General features: G+C 39.5%; 1 protein-coding gene across 1 annotated transcript in view; it reads left to right on the forward strand.

Annotated features, from left to right (window-relative positions):
• The window catches only part of FYB2 (FYN binding protein 2), a 94029-nt gene that overhangs the window by 60492 nt on the left and 18342 nt on the right, over window positions 1-15195 (forward strand). The window contains 5 exon segments of the mRNA XM_032428102.1: window positions 6170-6284; window positions 6394-6434; window positions 8179-8239; window positions 9278-9376; window positions 14278-14306. Of these exon segments, the coding sequence (XP_032283993.1) occupies window positions 6170-6284; window positions 6394-6434; window positions 8179-8239; window positions 9278-9376; window positions 14278-14306 (345 nt within the window).

A 15195-nucleotide genomic window follows, 5' to 3' on the forward strand; every position in this document is an offset into this window, starting at 1 on the left:
GATTTAGGAGCCAACCTGCAAGATAGTACAGGTATTGGAATTATTAAACACAAAACATAATATTTAATATATTTTAAGATACCTCGGAATAAACCTAACCAAAGAGGTAAAGGATCTATACTCTAGGAACTACAGAACACTCACACTCATGAAAGAAATTGAAGAAGACACAAAAAGATGGAAAAATATTCCATGCTCATGGATTGGAAGAATAAACATTGTTAAAATGTCTATGCTACCCAGAGCAATCTATACCTTCAACGCCATCCCGATCAAAATTCCAATGACATTTTTCAAAGTGCTGGAACAAACAATCCTAAAATTTGTATGGAATCAGAAAAGACCCCGAATCGCCAAGGAAATGTTGAAAAAGAAAAACAAAGCTGGGGGCATCACGTTGCCTGATTTCAAGCTATATTACAAAGCTGTGATCACCAAGACAGCATGGTACTGGCACAAAAACAGACATACAGACCAATGGAACAGAATAGAGAGCCCAGATATGGACCCTCAACTCTATGGTCAAATAATCTTTGACAAAGCAGGAAAAAACATGCAATGGAAAAAAGACAGTCTCTTCAATAAATGGTGCTGGGAAAATTGGACAGCCACATGCAGAAGAATGAAACTCGACCATTCTCTAACACCATTCACAAAGATAAACTCAAAGTGGATGAAAGACCTCAATGTGAAACAGGAATCCATCAAAATCCTAGAGGAGAACATAGGCAGTAACCTCTTTGACATCGCCCACAGCAACTTCTTTCAAGATACATCTCCAAAAACTAGTGAAACAAAAGCAAAAATGAACTTTTGGGACTTCAACAAGATAAAAAGCTTCTGCACAGCAAAGGAAACAGTCAACAAAACAAAGAGGCAACCCACAGAATTGGAGAAGATATTTGCAAATGACACTACAGATAAAGGGCTGGTATCCAAAATATATAAAGAACTTCTCAAACTCAACACCCAAAAAACGAATAATCAAGTCAAAAAGTGGGCAGAAGATATGAAAAGACCCTTCTCTGAAGAAGACATACAAATGGCTAACAGACACATGAAAAAATGTTCATCATCATTAGCCATCAGGGAAATTCAAATCAAAACCACATTGAGATACCACCTTACACCAGTTAGAATGGCCAAAATGGACAGGGAAAGAAACAACAAATGTTGGAGAGGTTGTGGAGAAAGGGGAACCCTCTTACACTGTTGGTGGGAATGCAAGTTGGTACAGCCACTTTGGAAAACAGTGTGGAGGTTCCTCAAAAATTTAAAAATAGAGCTACCCTATGACCCAGCAATTGCACTTCTGGGTATTTACCCCAAAGACACAGATGTAGTGAAAAGAAGGGCCATATGCACCCCAATGTTCATAGCAGCAATGTCCACAATAGCCAAACTGTGGAAAGAGCCGAGATGCCCTTCAACAGATAGATGGATAAAGAAGATGTGGTCCATATATACAATGGAATATTACTCAGCCATCAGAAAGGATGAATACCCTACTTTTCCATCAACATGGATGGGACTGGAGGAGATTATGCTAAGTGAAATAAGTCAAGCAGAGAAAGTCAATTATCATATGGTTTCACTTATTTGTGGAACATAAGGAATAGCATGGAGGACATTAGGAGAAGGAAGGGAAAAATGGGGGGGGGGGAATTGGAGGGAGAGATGAACCATGAGAGACTGTGGACTCTGAAAGACAACCAGGGTTTTAGAGGGGTGGGGGGAGGGGGGATTGGTTAGCCTGGTGATGGGTATTAAGAAGGGCACGTACTGCATGGAGCACTGGGTGTTATATGAAAACAATGGATCGTGGATCACCACATCAAAAACTAATGATGTATTGTACTGTGACTGACATAACATAATAAAATTTAAAAAAAATAAAAAAATATGAACAGGGAATAAACAGATTTGAAAAAGATAAATAATTTGATAAATTGATATAGAAATGCAGTGAATGAATTATACATCAGATTAGACACAGGTGAAGAAATTAAGGAACAAGAAGATAAATCTAGAGAAATTATCCAAAATATATTCCACAGGAGAAATGATAGGAAAGAATGAAAGAGAGGATAAGAATCCTCAAGGATAAAAGAAGTCTTAAAATAACATTAAATCAGCGTTCTACAAAAGGGTCCTAGAAAGAGTGGGAAGGAGGATAAAATAGAGATAATGCCTGATAATTTTCTAGAATTGTTGAAAGGTATCAATTTATAGATCCAGAAGCCCTTAAGTTCTCAAGTAGGATAAATAAAAGAACTCCACACCTAGTTATATCTTAAGGAAATGGAAGAATATTGAAGAATAAGAGAATATCTTAAAATATCTTAAAAGCAGACAAAAGAAAAGGCCAGTCACCCAGAAAGAAACAAGCAGGCTGATTGCTGAGTTCTCAACAAGAGTGTGTAACTTGAATACAGTGCTGCTGAAAAATATTGAATGTCTATCCAGAATTGTATAACTAGTGAAAATGCATGTCAGGAATGGAGGGAAAATTATTATATTTTCAGACAAATAAAAAGTGAGAGATTTTAATCACCAAATGAAACCTTCTCAAGGAGATTCTAAAGCGTGTAGTTCAGGCAGAAAGAAGATAATCCCAGATAGAGAATTTCGGATGCAAGAAAGAATAGCAAGTGTCAACTGAATAAAACAATAACATCAAACTGGGGAGAGGGGAAAAAATATTGATCATTAATAGCACATACTTTGGGAAGGTAACTCAAAGCATTCTAAGGTTTTTAATTGTGAGTAACAATAGTAATTTATGCTAGCTTTAAAAGAGAGTAGCTAGGATATATATTCATCAAAAGATACCAGTGAAAAAGCAAGGCACAGAGTGGAAGAAGTTACTTGATCTGTATATATATTTGACAAAGGACTCTGATATGGAATATATAAATCTTCTATAAACATCACTGTATCCAGAAAATATAAAAATCAGAAAAAAAATTTAGAGAAATTGGGAAAATACATGAAGAGGTACTTCACTCAAGAAGATATTCAAAAAGCAAATACATTATGGAAGAGCTGTTCACCTTCATTAAGTCTCGGGGAAATGCAAATGAAACCTGCAATGTGATATCACTACACACCCACCCAAATGGCTAAAATAAAAACCACTAAAAATATCAAGTCTTAGTGAAGTTATGGAACAACTAGAACTCTCCTACACTGCTGGGACTGTAACTGGGGTAATCACTTTGGAAAACTGTCTGGCAGTATCTATTAAAGCCCAGCATATGCATATCCTATGACTAGCAACCCCATGCCTATTCTTATACCCAATAGAAATGCATACTTCAATTTACCAAGACATATACAAGATGTTCATAGCAGAACTTTTTATAATAACCTCAAACTGGAAACCATCCACATGTCCATCTAAAGTAGAAAGGATAAATGTAGCATGTTCACACAATGGAATCGTTACAGGAATGAACAAATTACAACCATACGCAACAGCACAGATGAATGTCACTTAGTATTGAAGGGAAGTAGGCAACACCAAAGAGAACATTCTGAATTATTCCATTAATATAAAGTTCATAAATAAGCAGAATTGACCTCTGATATTAGGCAGCACAATGGTGGCTCCCCTTGTGGGAGGGAACAAGGACTAGAACAGAGCTTGGGAAGGGCTTGGGGGCACTGGCAGTGTTAGGTTTTTGATCATGTACATGAATATGTTCAATTTGGGAAAATCTATTGAGCTATACTCTTATGATTTGTGCTTTTTCCTGTATGTTATTAAAATTTAAAACATACTAGGATAACTATTAAAAGATAGCACATATTCCTTCCAAACAAATAGAAAACAAAGAAGAATGAAGAGAAAAAATATCAGTCAAGAAAGAGGAAGACCGGGGGGGGGGAACAGAACATATAAAAAGTATGTAATGAGATAGAAGATGTAAAATTTAATATATCAGTAAACAATATTAATATGCAAAACACTCTAGTTAGAAGACATATGCATTCAAATCATTCAATATTAAAAAATACTGGAGTGCCTTTTATGTGCCTGGCTCTATTCTAGGTGCTGGGGGTATAGCAGTAGACAAAACTGACAAAAATCCCTATGCTCATGGAAGTTGCATTCTGATCAGAGGAGACAGATGGTAAATATATAACAGATAAAATATCCACTCTGTGGAATGCTATGGTAGTAAATGTTATGGGAAAAAATAAAGCAAGGAAAGAGAATCAAGAAAGCAAGAGGAGGTAGTAGGAGTTGCAATTTTAAAGTGTTGATAGGTGACTCCAGAGATGTAAAGTAGATGAGAGCCAAGTGTATCTAGGGTAAGAATGTTCTGGGGAGGGGAGAAGGAATGCAAATATCCTGAGGCAGGAACCTACCAGATGTGGGGGCAGAATAGCAGGGAGGCTGTGTGGCTGGAGCAGGGTGTAGGAGATGAGGTCAGTGACATGACAAGGGCCAGATAGTGTGGGAGCTTCTGTAGACCATTCCAAGAACTTTGGCGTTTCCTCTGACAGATTTTTCAGAATGAGAGGTTTTGAGCGCAAGAACAGAATGATCTGATTGTATTTAAAGAATCGTCCTGGCCGAAGTCATGAAAGAAGAAATGCGAAGGGATAAATCAGGGACCTGTTAGGAGCTTGTTGCACTAATGTGAGAGAAATGACTGGAGCTCGGAGGAGCATACGTGGCAGACTTGTTGAGATGCGTTTGGATTCAGGATAGAATTTGGAAGTAGAGGAGGGAGTCAAGGACGTCTTTGTGTTTGGGACCTGAACAACTGAAAGGACGTGTTGCCATTTTTTATTGAGATGGAGCCGACTTCAGGAAAAGCAGATTTGCAGAGAGAAAGTGTGAGTTTGGTTTGGAGCATAATGTGTTTAGACAACCAAATAGGAGTGGTGTGAAGGCTGATGGAGTATCTAGAATTCATGAAAAATGTCTAAGTTAGAGATGTAAATTTGGGAGTTGTCTGTGTTTTTAAAAAGAAGCCATAAACTTTTACATATGTTGCAGCCAAAAGGAAGGAGTCAGAAAGGAAAAAAAAAATGCCTTGAACTAGGAATTAAGCACCTGGGTGTTCAGCTGTCTGCTTTGTGCTGGAGAAATTTACTGGTAACTCCTTAAGGAAAAGCAGCACTTTATGGCTTAAGGAGCTGACATGCTTGAGACACTTCAGGGTCTACATGCTAACTGACTTCTTATCAGGGGATAAAACCTTGTTGCTTGGTTCATTTAGTTGACACAAGTCAATTTGCTCATTGCTTATTTCTCAGATGTATCACTTCTTCTTTCTGATTAATAGTTCATGTGTGAAAATGGTTCTGAATCACCCATACTCGAAATATTAACCCACGCCAACTGATAAAAATGCGGCAATTTTATGGTTATGACAAGTTTACAGCTCTGTGAAATAAAGCAGCACCTGCAACTCGCTACTTGTGCCAACAATCCCTGTACATTTTTCAACCTGGCACACCATCTTCTGGCTAATTCCATCACTAAGAAATAAGAAATGTTAACATGCTCAATCAACTTTTCTAAGAAATTTGAAGAAAAAATGCCACAAAACTGGATAAGGTCATCTAGATTTAAAGAGAGAGAAGGGTCTCCTGGGTGGCTCTGTCAGTTGAGCGTGTGACTCTTGGTTTTGACTCAAGTCATGATCTCAGGGTCGTGGGATCAAGCCCTGCATCATTGGACTCTGCACTCAGTGGGGAATCTGCTTGAGATTCTCCCTCCTCCTCTGCCCCTCTACCATGCTCTCTCTCTCTCTCTCTCGCTCAAATAAATAAATAAATCTTTAGGGGAAAAAAAGAAACTCCAGGGCTGTACCCTGGAGGATCTCACCATCTGAGGTCAGAGATTAGAGAACAGCCATCAAAAGAAGAGTTACTGGTCACTAGGCTAGCACTCTTCATAAATACGTATTCATCCTTGCCACCGTCATATAAAAGTTGGTGTTACTATTGTCCCAACTTCAGAGAACCATAACTGAGTCTCTGCAAGGTGAAGTGGGGTGCCAAAGAAGCGTACATACCAAGATTATAACCCAGTTTCAGTGTATGAAATCTGCCTTTCCTATTCTTGCCTCCACTGTCATGGAATGTGTGAATGCATTTATGGTAGCAGTTGATGAGCTATTCTTCAGGACTTTCTCTGTTTTCTTTACAGGTGGGTATGTGGAGGCCTTGGAGGTCACTACAGAAGCGCCAGGCAGGGGGGCCTGTAAGCCTCACTCCATCTCAGAGGAGACCTATGATGATGTTGAGTACCCCGGGAGAGTGGGGTAAGTGCATGTCAGCCCTTCAGCAGTGTGGTGAGACTGCAGATGACTGTGGTGAGACTAAAGGTACAACACAATAGGCTAAGGGTCTTTGCATTATTTCTCCCTGCAGACCACAGTCAGACCTCTCTGACTCATTTGCTTCCGATAATGGTAAGTATGAGAAGACACTTGAAACTGTCGGTAGGAATTGCTGAGTGCTTCTGTGGCTGATAGTGTAAGGTGTCTTTTATCTATATATACTTTTAATAATGCCAATCGGGTGAGGTGATGACAAGCTAGGTGGGAGAAGTGGTCCAAGGTATGTGCTAACAAATACACTTAGAATCATGAAGGTGAAGACGCTAATAATGGGGCTTTTGTGGCAATAAAGCAACTTCACTGTGAAATGTCCTCCTTCCTGACTGCTTCACAAGGCAGGTCTGGTTAAAGGAATGGTTTTTTTTTAATTCAAATTTTGTTAGTTAATATACAGGGCAATATTGGTTTCAGGGATAGGATTTGGTGGTCCACCACTTACATACAACACCCAGTGCTCATCACAAGTGCCCTCCTTAATCCCCATCACCCTTCCAGCCCTTCCCACACCCACCTCCCTCCATTAACCCTCAGTTTGTTCTCTATCATGAAGAGTCACGTAGGGCTTGTTTCCCTCTCTCCTTTGTTTCTTTTCCCCTTCCCATATGTTCATCTGTTTTCTTTCTTAAGTTACAGGAATGTTGTTTACTTAACACTCAATCATGGATCCCAATCATGGTTTAAGATCAACTCTTACATGGTCTAGAGCCTTGAGTGGTTTGCCTCTACCTGCTACTGAGGACTTTTCACACCATACTTAGTCTTCATCCTTGAGATCCATTCATGCCTACCGCCTTTTAGCTTCTCTGACTTGCCAAGCTCCACCACAGGGTGTTCTCATGTGCTCCTTCTTCTTTTTGGAGTGCTCTTCCCTCCCCTGGGCCCCTTTGCCTACGTGACTCTTAATGTTTCCTCTGATCCCAACTCCTTCATTATTGCCCCAGGGAATATTCCCCTTGGTGTACAGTCTCATCAATATCCTAGTGCCATGGCTCTCCCTCTCAGCACTTTACAGTTATAATTTTATATGTATGTGATTCTTCCATTAATAACTGTCTTCCCTCCTAGACTTTCTTTATGCTTGCTATTTTTCCTAGCCCCTAGCATAATGCCAGGAACATGTGAGACACACCAAAACTATTTATTGAATGTGCATGGATAAAGAAGTAATAGAGGAGGGATAATCAAATGCTGCTCTGGTTGCTTTTGTCTTCCTTAGAATGTCAGAATTTTAGATGGTGAAACAACCTTAGAGATCATGAAATCTAGTATGCCATTATGGAAAGGAACTAAGGCATGGAGAAATTAAGTGACTCTCCTAAACTCACTGTGCGTGAGTCACATTTTAAACTTGAAAATCCTCCATTGCAGGGTAGCCTCAAAGTGTATCTGTATACTTTAAGCTCATGTGTTGGGCTAGGCTAAAGCCATGCTATCAAGGGAAAGATTATTCAGGATGCTTTGGTTCTCCATTATTGCCCCAGCATTCAGCACAGTGTGTGATGTTTAGTAGACTCTGAATGTTATATATGAAATATGCAAAGGATGAGGGTAGAAGGATGGAATCTGTTAATAAACCAGCTTTCTTCTACTACATCAGATCAGACTTGGAATTGGGTGGAAGCAAATATGAATTTTCACTTTGTATATACTTTTATAGAGGTTTAATTATTTTTACCATATGCTTATTAAAAAAAAATTGTGCTTGACATCAAACTGTACCTAGCACCTGATAGGTATCCAGTAATTTCTTATGAAATATGAATCTGAACTACTGTCATTATAATAAATGAAAATAGTTTTTTTTTAATTTCAGAAGAAAATAGTGAAGAAGCATATGAAGAGGTCTATAAAACAAAGAGCAACTACCCAAAGATAGAGTGAGTTTCTCTCTTTCTCAGCTTTGTAGCTAATGGTACTTTCCTGTTAGTGTAGGAAAACCAGAGTTGAAGAAACAATCCCCTTCCCTTGACCCTATCATCCTTAGGGAGGATTTGCATCAAGAGTAGAGATAAGATATTTTAATACTACACTGTGATGAATAAGAGACTTGTGATTGTATACAATCATATGCTATAATTTTTAATTATATTGCTTCCTCTTTTGAGAAAGTGTCCACCTCTCAAAGTAGAGGGCCTTAATATTGTGTTAGGAAATAAGTGAGAAAGGAGAAGTAAGTATCAGTAAAACTTGCTTCAGTTCTATCATAGCATTTCCAGGAAGAAATCAATGGTTATGACTTAACCTATGTCTTTGCAAGTTAATGAGACTGTCTCTGGGATTTGGGCTTAATTTAATATCTAAGAATTCCATGTTATCAGGAACATTTGTTCAAATGGGCATTATTCATCAAGTTTAGTTATTACGGCACATTGTGGAAATGAAACAGCAGTGGTCAAAAGCAAGAAGGTTTAGGGTTGAAGGGAAGGGTAGGGATCCATACTGGGTGGGATGGTGTGGGTATATCATTCCCTCTCCCTACCTCCTAAAAAACCTGAGAGCATATTTGGAAGAATTGTAATCCTTAACTGGGCAGTAAATGTACCACCATTGTTGTGACATCATTCAATAAATTAAGTCAGTGATGTAGATTTCAGGAGCCAGGAATTTCAAAACATTTTTCCAGTATAGTTTATAAACTATGCTTCCCAAAGTCACCTTCTCTAAAAGGAAGACCTTGCTTCGTATCCTCAAAATAGAGACCATTTGGGCGGATGAACGTTTGTATTGAAGTATAATCCCCTTCATAGCTGACTGGTGTGTGTTATTTCATATTGGTACCTCAACAAAGAAGAGTATAGATGTCGATAAGGCATTTCCTGTCTCTTCCCGGAGTGAGATGTGTTCTGGAATGAGCCTCGTCCATCTCCAGTACTCTCTGAAATGCCATGTTATTTATATCCTCTGATTCCTCTTAGTTTAGATGGAAAAGAAGCACTTAAAAGACTGCGGAAATTCTTCAAGAAAGAAAAGGATAGGTTTAAAATGAAGAAAAACAAGTTGAAAGAAAACATAAGGTAAAAAGTCTTTCTTACTTTTTCTTTCCAGGAGAGGCCTAGCGTGCTAACCTGGTAGTTTTACATCGTATTCTCAGAAACAGTGCAGGGGATATCTGAAGCTAAAACCAAAGGCCCTGGTTAACACCTGCCTCCTCCTTTCCAATTTGTGAGTGAACCATACCCACAGATACTAATAAGACAGTGACAATATCCCTTTTGGAAAAAAAAAATTGATGATAAAGGGCTGTAAACAAGGGTAGAAGGAAAGTCTTAAGCAAAGTCTAGAAAGGAAATTTTTCCTCATCACCTTTGGCATATATTCCTATTATCACTAACTATTATATTATTGTATCCTTTTATGCTTTCTTAGCCCTACAAGTTCCAGTGGTTTTAGTTGTCTACATTTTGTATTCTAATTTGCCTCTCTGGAGTGAGGCAGTGTGTAGAGAGGGGAGATGAACTTTCAGCTGGGTGGTTCATATATCTCAAGGTCTTAGACCTGGAGAGGACCCTCTCCTTCCCAGCTAATTACCGGTGTTTGAGAAAGTTACAGATTTACTAGCAGTAGAGATGGGAGGCCTGAATTCTGGGTTCTAGTTTCAGCTCTGCAATTTATTCACTGTGCAGTTGGGGGCAAATCATGATCCAGCCCACGTTTCCTCTTGCATACAAGGGAGATTCAGAGGTACTTCTCTAATATGTAGAAATGGATAGATCTGTTTTAAGAGGCAAGGGATGGTAAAATAATTTCCCCAGGGTCATCAGGTATACTGGCGTGGAATTGTTACTCTACCTTGAAGTTCTTGTCAATCATAAAACCTCAAAGTTATGTGATATTAAGTCCAATTGTCTGCTGGGTCTAGATCTACCAAGAGATCCAACAGAACATGGGGTTCATAAATTATAGTCCTGACCATGGAAGTAGAGCTGCAGTGGTCAATAAGACCTATGCACAAAGGCATTGTCTGGGCCTAGCAGGTTAGATGCTTCTGACAAAAAATTATGACGCCTGTGGTCCCTTAGAAATTTGATCCACGTGAGGGGCACCTGGATGGTGCAGTCAGTTAAGTGTCCCACTCTTTATTTTTAATAATTTTTTTAAGATTTTATTTATTTGAGAGAGAGAATGAGAGAGAGAGCACGAGAGAGGGGAGGGTCAGAGGGAGAAGCAGATTCCCCGCTGAGCAGGGAGCCCGATATGGGACTCGATCCTGGAACTCCGGGATCATGATCCGAGCCGAAGGCAGTCACTTAACCGACTGAGCCACCCAGGCGCCCCTAAGTGTCCCACTCTTGGTTTCAGCTCAGGTCATGATCTTGGGGTCGTGGGATCAAGGCCCACATTGGGCTTTGCACTTGCCATGGAGTCTGCTTGGGACTCTCTCTCCCTCTGCCCCCTACCACTCATGCTCTCTCTAAAATAAATAAATAAATATTTTTAAAAAATTGATCTAGGCGAGAATGCGGATATTTTTAAATGCAAATGCAAATCTGCTTTCCTTTTTCTTAGAACTATTCAGTGACTTCTTACAACCTTTAGAACGAATATCCAGTCCCTTCCTATGACAAGTAAATACTTTATGGCAGCTGCCTTCTTACATGTCCAGTTTTTTCTTGTTTGTTTATCTCTGATTTCCACTCTCTACTATGCCATATAAATACCTCCACAGATCTAACTCTGCCATCGTACTGCATGCCTCTTCACTTTAATCAGGACATTCCCTTGGTCTTGAATGCATCTGTCCTCCTCCAACCTCCTTTGATTATCAAAAATGGTCAAATAGTATCCCTTCTGGGACATCTTCCCAGAACCTCTCTACCCAAACCTGGATCACCTGTCTCTCCTGTGTATCTCCCTAATATCCGGAGCATGTCTTATAACATCTCCTGAGAAACCCTTTTTCTTAGAGTCAGAGAGTCTCAGGGTAACAAGAGAAATCCATATTATCTAGTCCAACCCAGTACACAAGCTTCTCTGCAAACTTCCTAACAAGCCAAATACCTGTGCATGCATACCTCTATAAAAGAGGAGTTACCACCTGCAGAGAAAGATGTTTCATCTTTAGGGAAGTCTAGTAAGATTTTTTCCCATAAATGTTGGCAAAATCTACCTCTCCGCCTTAATTTTTCATTTAATAACATGTAGATATAACAAGACAGGACAGAATTTTATTATCTTCTGTTGAGCCTTTTCATTGAGGGCTCCTCTCTTGAACACCAACTCCTAGTTGATTACTTTCCCTTCAGAGGGAAGTTGCAACCATGGTAATGTGACATTTAAAAAGAGTAAGGCTCTTCCAAAAACAAAATGAAACAAAACAAAAACAGAATAAGGCTCTTCACCCTCTCTTTGTCTCAGACACACACACTGCCTATTAGGATAGTCATTCAGTGGCTTGATTTAGGTATAAATAAGTCAAGAATTAAATGCCACCAGCCTTAGCTATGCTATGAATTTTACATTGGAATTAGATGTTAAACCTGTTCTCACTCCCTCTATTCCAGATGCACTGACTTCCTTGCTTTTCTTTTAAGGACCAAGCACACCTCTGCCTGAAGGTCTCTGTATTTGCTCTTCCCTTTCCTAGAATACTCTTACTCAGATAACTGCATGGCTCACTCCCTCACTCCCTTCAGGATTCTACTCAAGTCACCTTACCAGTAAACCCTTCCCTGACCATCTTCTGAAAAATGGCAAGCCAACCTTCACCTTCAGCTCTCCTGCCCCCTTATCTTGCTCTACTTTTTTCAATTGTACTTAACTCCTCGCATGACAGAACATAAATTTCCTTGTTTTGTCTGCTTCACCCTACTAGAATCCATGAAGGCAGGGATATTGACTGTTTTGTCCATTGCTGTATCTCCAACATAAAGAACCATGCCTGGGACATGATAGGTACTCAATAAAAGGCTATTGAATGAATAAATGACCTAGAGGAAGGAAATATCATTCTAGATCTTTTAAAAAGATTTTATTTATTTATTTGACAAAGAGACACAGTGAGAGAGGGAACACAAGCAGGGGGTAGTGGGAGAGAGAGAAGCAGGCTTCCCGTGGAGCAGGGAGCCTGATGCGGGGCTTGATCCCAGGACCCTGGGATCATGACTTGAGCCGAAGGCAGACGCTTAACAACTGAGCCACTCAGGCACCCCTCATTCTAAATTTTTTGTAGCCTCAATTTCTAGGTTTAAATAGGAGCTACCACCACCCTGGCCCACTTAAAATAGAGGAAGGGAATTGGTATTAGGAAAGGCTTTTTTGAGCCAGGAGCCCTTGAGTGGAGAGGCCAAGGATGCGGCACTGGGGACAGGGAGGGTGAAGTGCTTCACATGTGTTCTCTCTGCAATCTTCACAATAACCCCATGAGATAGAAACTCTTTTCTCCATTTCCCAGATGAAAAATTAAGGCTTTGAGAAGTTATGTGACTTGCACAGGGTAAGTGGGTAAATGGCAGAACTAAGAGTCAGATTCAGCTCTCTCTGACTCCAGGGACCAGGTACTGCTTCTCCTCTATTCTGACAGCACCCAGTCTGGTCATACAGTTACTGACAGCAGGGACCAGTGAGCATCCTCAGCTCCTTTGCCAGGCACATCCACTTAGGTACACCCCATCCAGCTCTAATACTCACCCTACAAGATAGAGCTGGTATTCACTTTAGAAATGAAGAAACCAAGGCTTGCATAAGGGTTAGCTGATTTTTCCCAAAAGTGCTGTTTCTTTGGACAATCCTGTATTATGTTCTTATCACACAGTGTTGTACTAATTTACTTTTGGTCTCCCTCATTAAATGCTAAGCTACTTCGGGGTAGAAACTTTGATCATTTTGTATGCCCAGCACATGGGCCTGGCCCATGGTCAGTGTCCCCCTAATACCTGTAGGACTGAACTTAAATTGTTTAAAATACATGAATTTTTTTTTTCTACCACATCATACTTCCTTCCATCTCCTTAACTGTGTAACCAAACAGTCTACCTGGGCCAAATGTCCTCTCCCACTTAGCAATCTGCTATCTTCCATTTCCCCCTGGTCTGGAGCCCTGCTCTCAGGATATCCTTTTGGCTTAACCATATACATAGCCAGGGTCCTGTGTCTGCAGAGGGTAGTTCTCTCTCACCATATTTATCCCACAATGGATATCCAGGTGCACCTCAAAGATATCATGGGTTGGGTTCCAGACCACTACAACAAAGCAAATGTTATAATAAATTGAATCAAATTTTTTGGTTTCCCAGTTCATATAAAAGTTATATTTACACTATAGTGTGGTCTATTAAGTGTGAACCATGTCTAAAAAATGTACACGCCTTAATTAAAAGATAATCTATTGCTAAAAGATGCTATCCATCATCTGAGCTTTAGTGAGTCATAATCACTGACCACAGATCACCATAACAAATATAGTGAAAAAGTTTGAAATATTGTGAGAATTACCAAAATGTAACAGAGACACAAAGTAAGAAAATGCTGTTGGAAAAATAGTGCTGATAGATTTGCTTGATGTAGGGTTATCATAAACCTTCCACTTATAAAAAACCACAGTATGTATGAAGTGCAATAAAACCAAGGGCAATAAAATGAGGCATGCCTGTATTTGGTGAGCATCTTGGAAGGTTAGAAGGCAGAAACAGGATCTTGTGGATGGACAAAGGCAGAGCCTGAGGTTGTCTAATTAGGAAAGGGGGAGTGGATAATGGGTGGTCCCTGGAGATACATAAGCTCATTTTTAAATGGTGGTATGGAAGCGAGGAGAAGGTTAATCAGAACGAACCTGTAGGAAAGGTTTGCTTCACATCTTTGCCTAGACACACGTGCATCCAGAAACCTAGTCATCAATATGTTATTTGAGATGGATCAACTAATCTCTCTGAACCTGGCTTTTTTCCGTAACCCTTTTGTGTCTTTTGTCAATCTACAGTGCATTTTCAATTTCGATGCCTGATTTAGGTAAGTGACATTCGCTAATTGCTGGTACAAAACTACTCAGCATTAGCATATTCAGCGGCATGGACAGAGAAGTAGTAATCCTTTCTTCATTCCACATTTAATGAAAAATTGATACATAAAAATCAAAGAAGACATTTTACAAAACAGTATTACTTTGGGGAAGATGAGTAACATTTCTTAAATACCCACTGTATACCAGGCCTCTTAAAATCCCCGAAAAATAGGTATAATCTTTTTAGGGAGGCTCTAGGACCCACATCCGTACTTTAGTGATCTGGGATTTGTACTCAAGTCTCTCTGATTACAAAGCTTGTGCATTTTACATTATACCACACAGCCTCTTGATGGATTTGACAGCCAAATCACCCTAATTAATACATAATAAGTTGGACAGGATCACGTTGCAGTACACATACTATTTGCATCAAGGATAGGTCATTGGAATATTCGTTGCTATAAAAACAATAGTGCAGAAATTAGCATATTGCCTGATATATAGTATGATCACAATACATGTTCAGTAAGTTGAATCTGTCAATAAAAGAGGGCTGTGTTGTTTGTTGGTTTTTGTTTCTGAGCTCTAGCCATGATGGTACTTTGAGTTCACTCTGAATAGGCAAATCAAATGTATATTACATTCCAGAAATATGAGTTTGCTGCACTAAACAAATGAAGGTTATATAAAAAACCTGGTAAAATCATACGTCTCCCAAAATTCCCTTGGTCCATATAAAAATCTAAAAAGCCAACTTAGAATAGGCATGCATTGTACTCCCACCCAAATTTATGAACAATCAAATATGAATTTTGAATAATTATACCAGAAGGTCTCAAACTCACTCAAGTGGTGAATCACTTAAACATTATGGAATTCTGGGACACCTGGGTA

The sequence above is a fragment of the Phoca vitulina genome, unplaced genomic scaffold, assembly GCF_004348235.1.
Source record: "Phoca vitulina isolate PV1807 unplaced genomic scaffold, GSC_HSeal_1.0 scaffold2, whole genome shotgun sequence".
Classification (NCBI taxonomy): domain Eukaryota; kingdom Metazoa; phylum Chordata; class Mammalia; order Carnivora; family Phocidae; genus Phoca; species Phoca vitulina.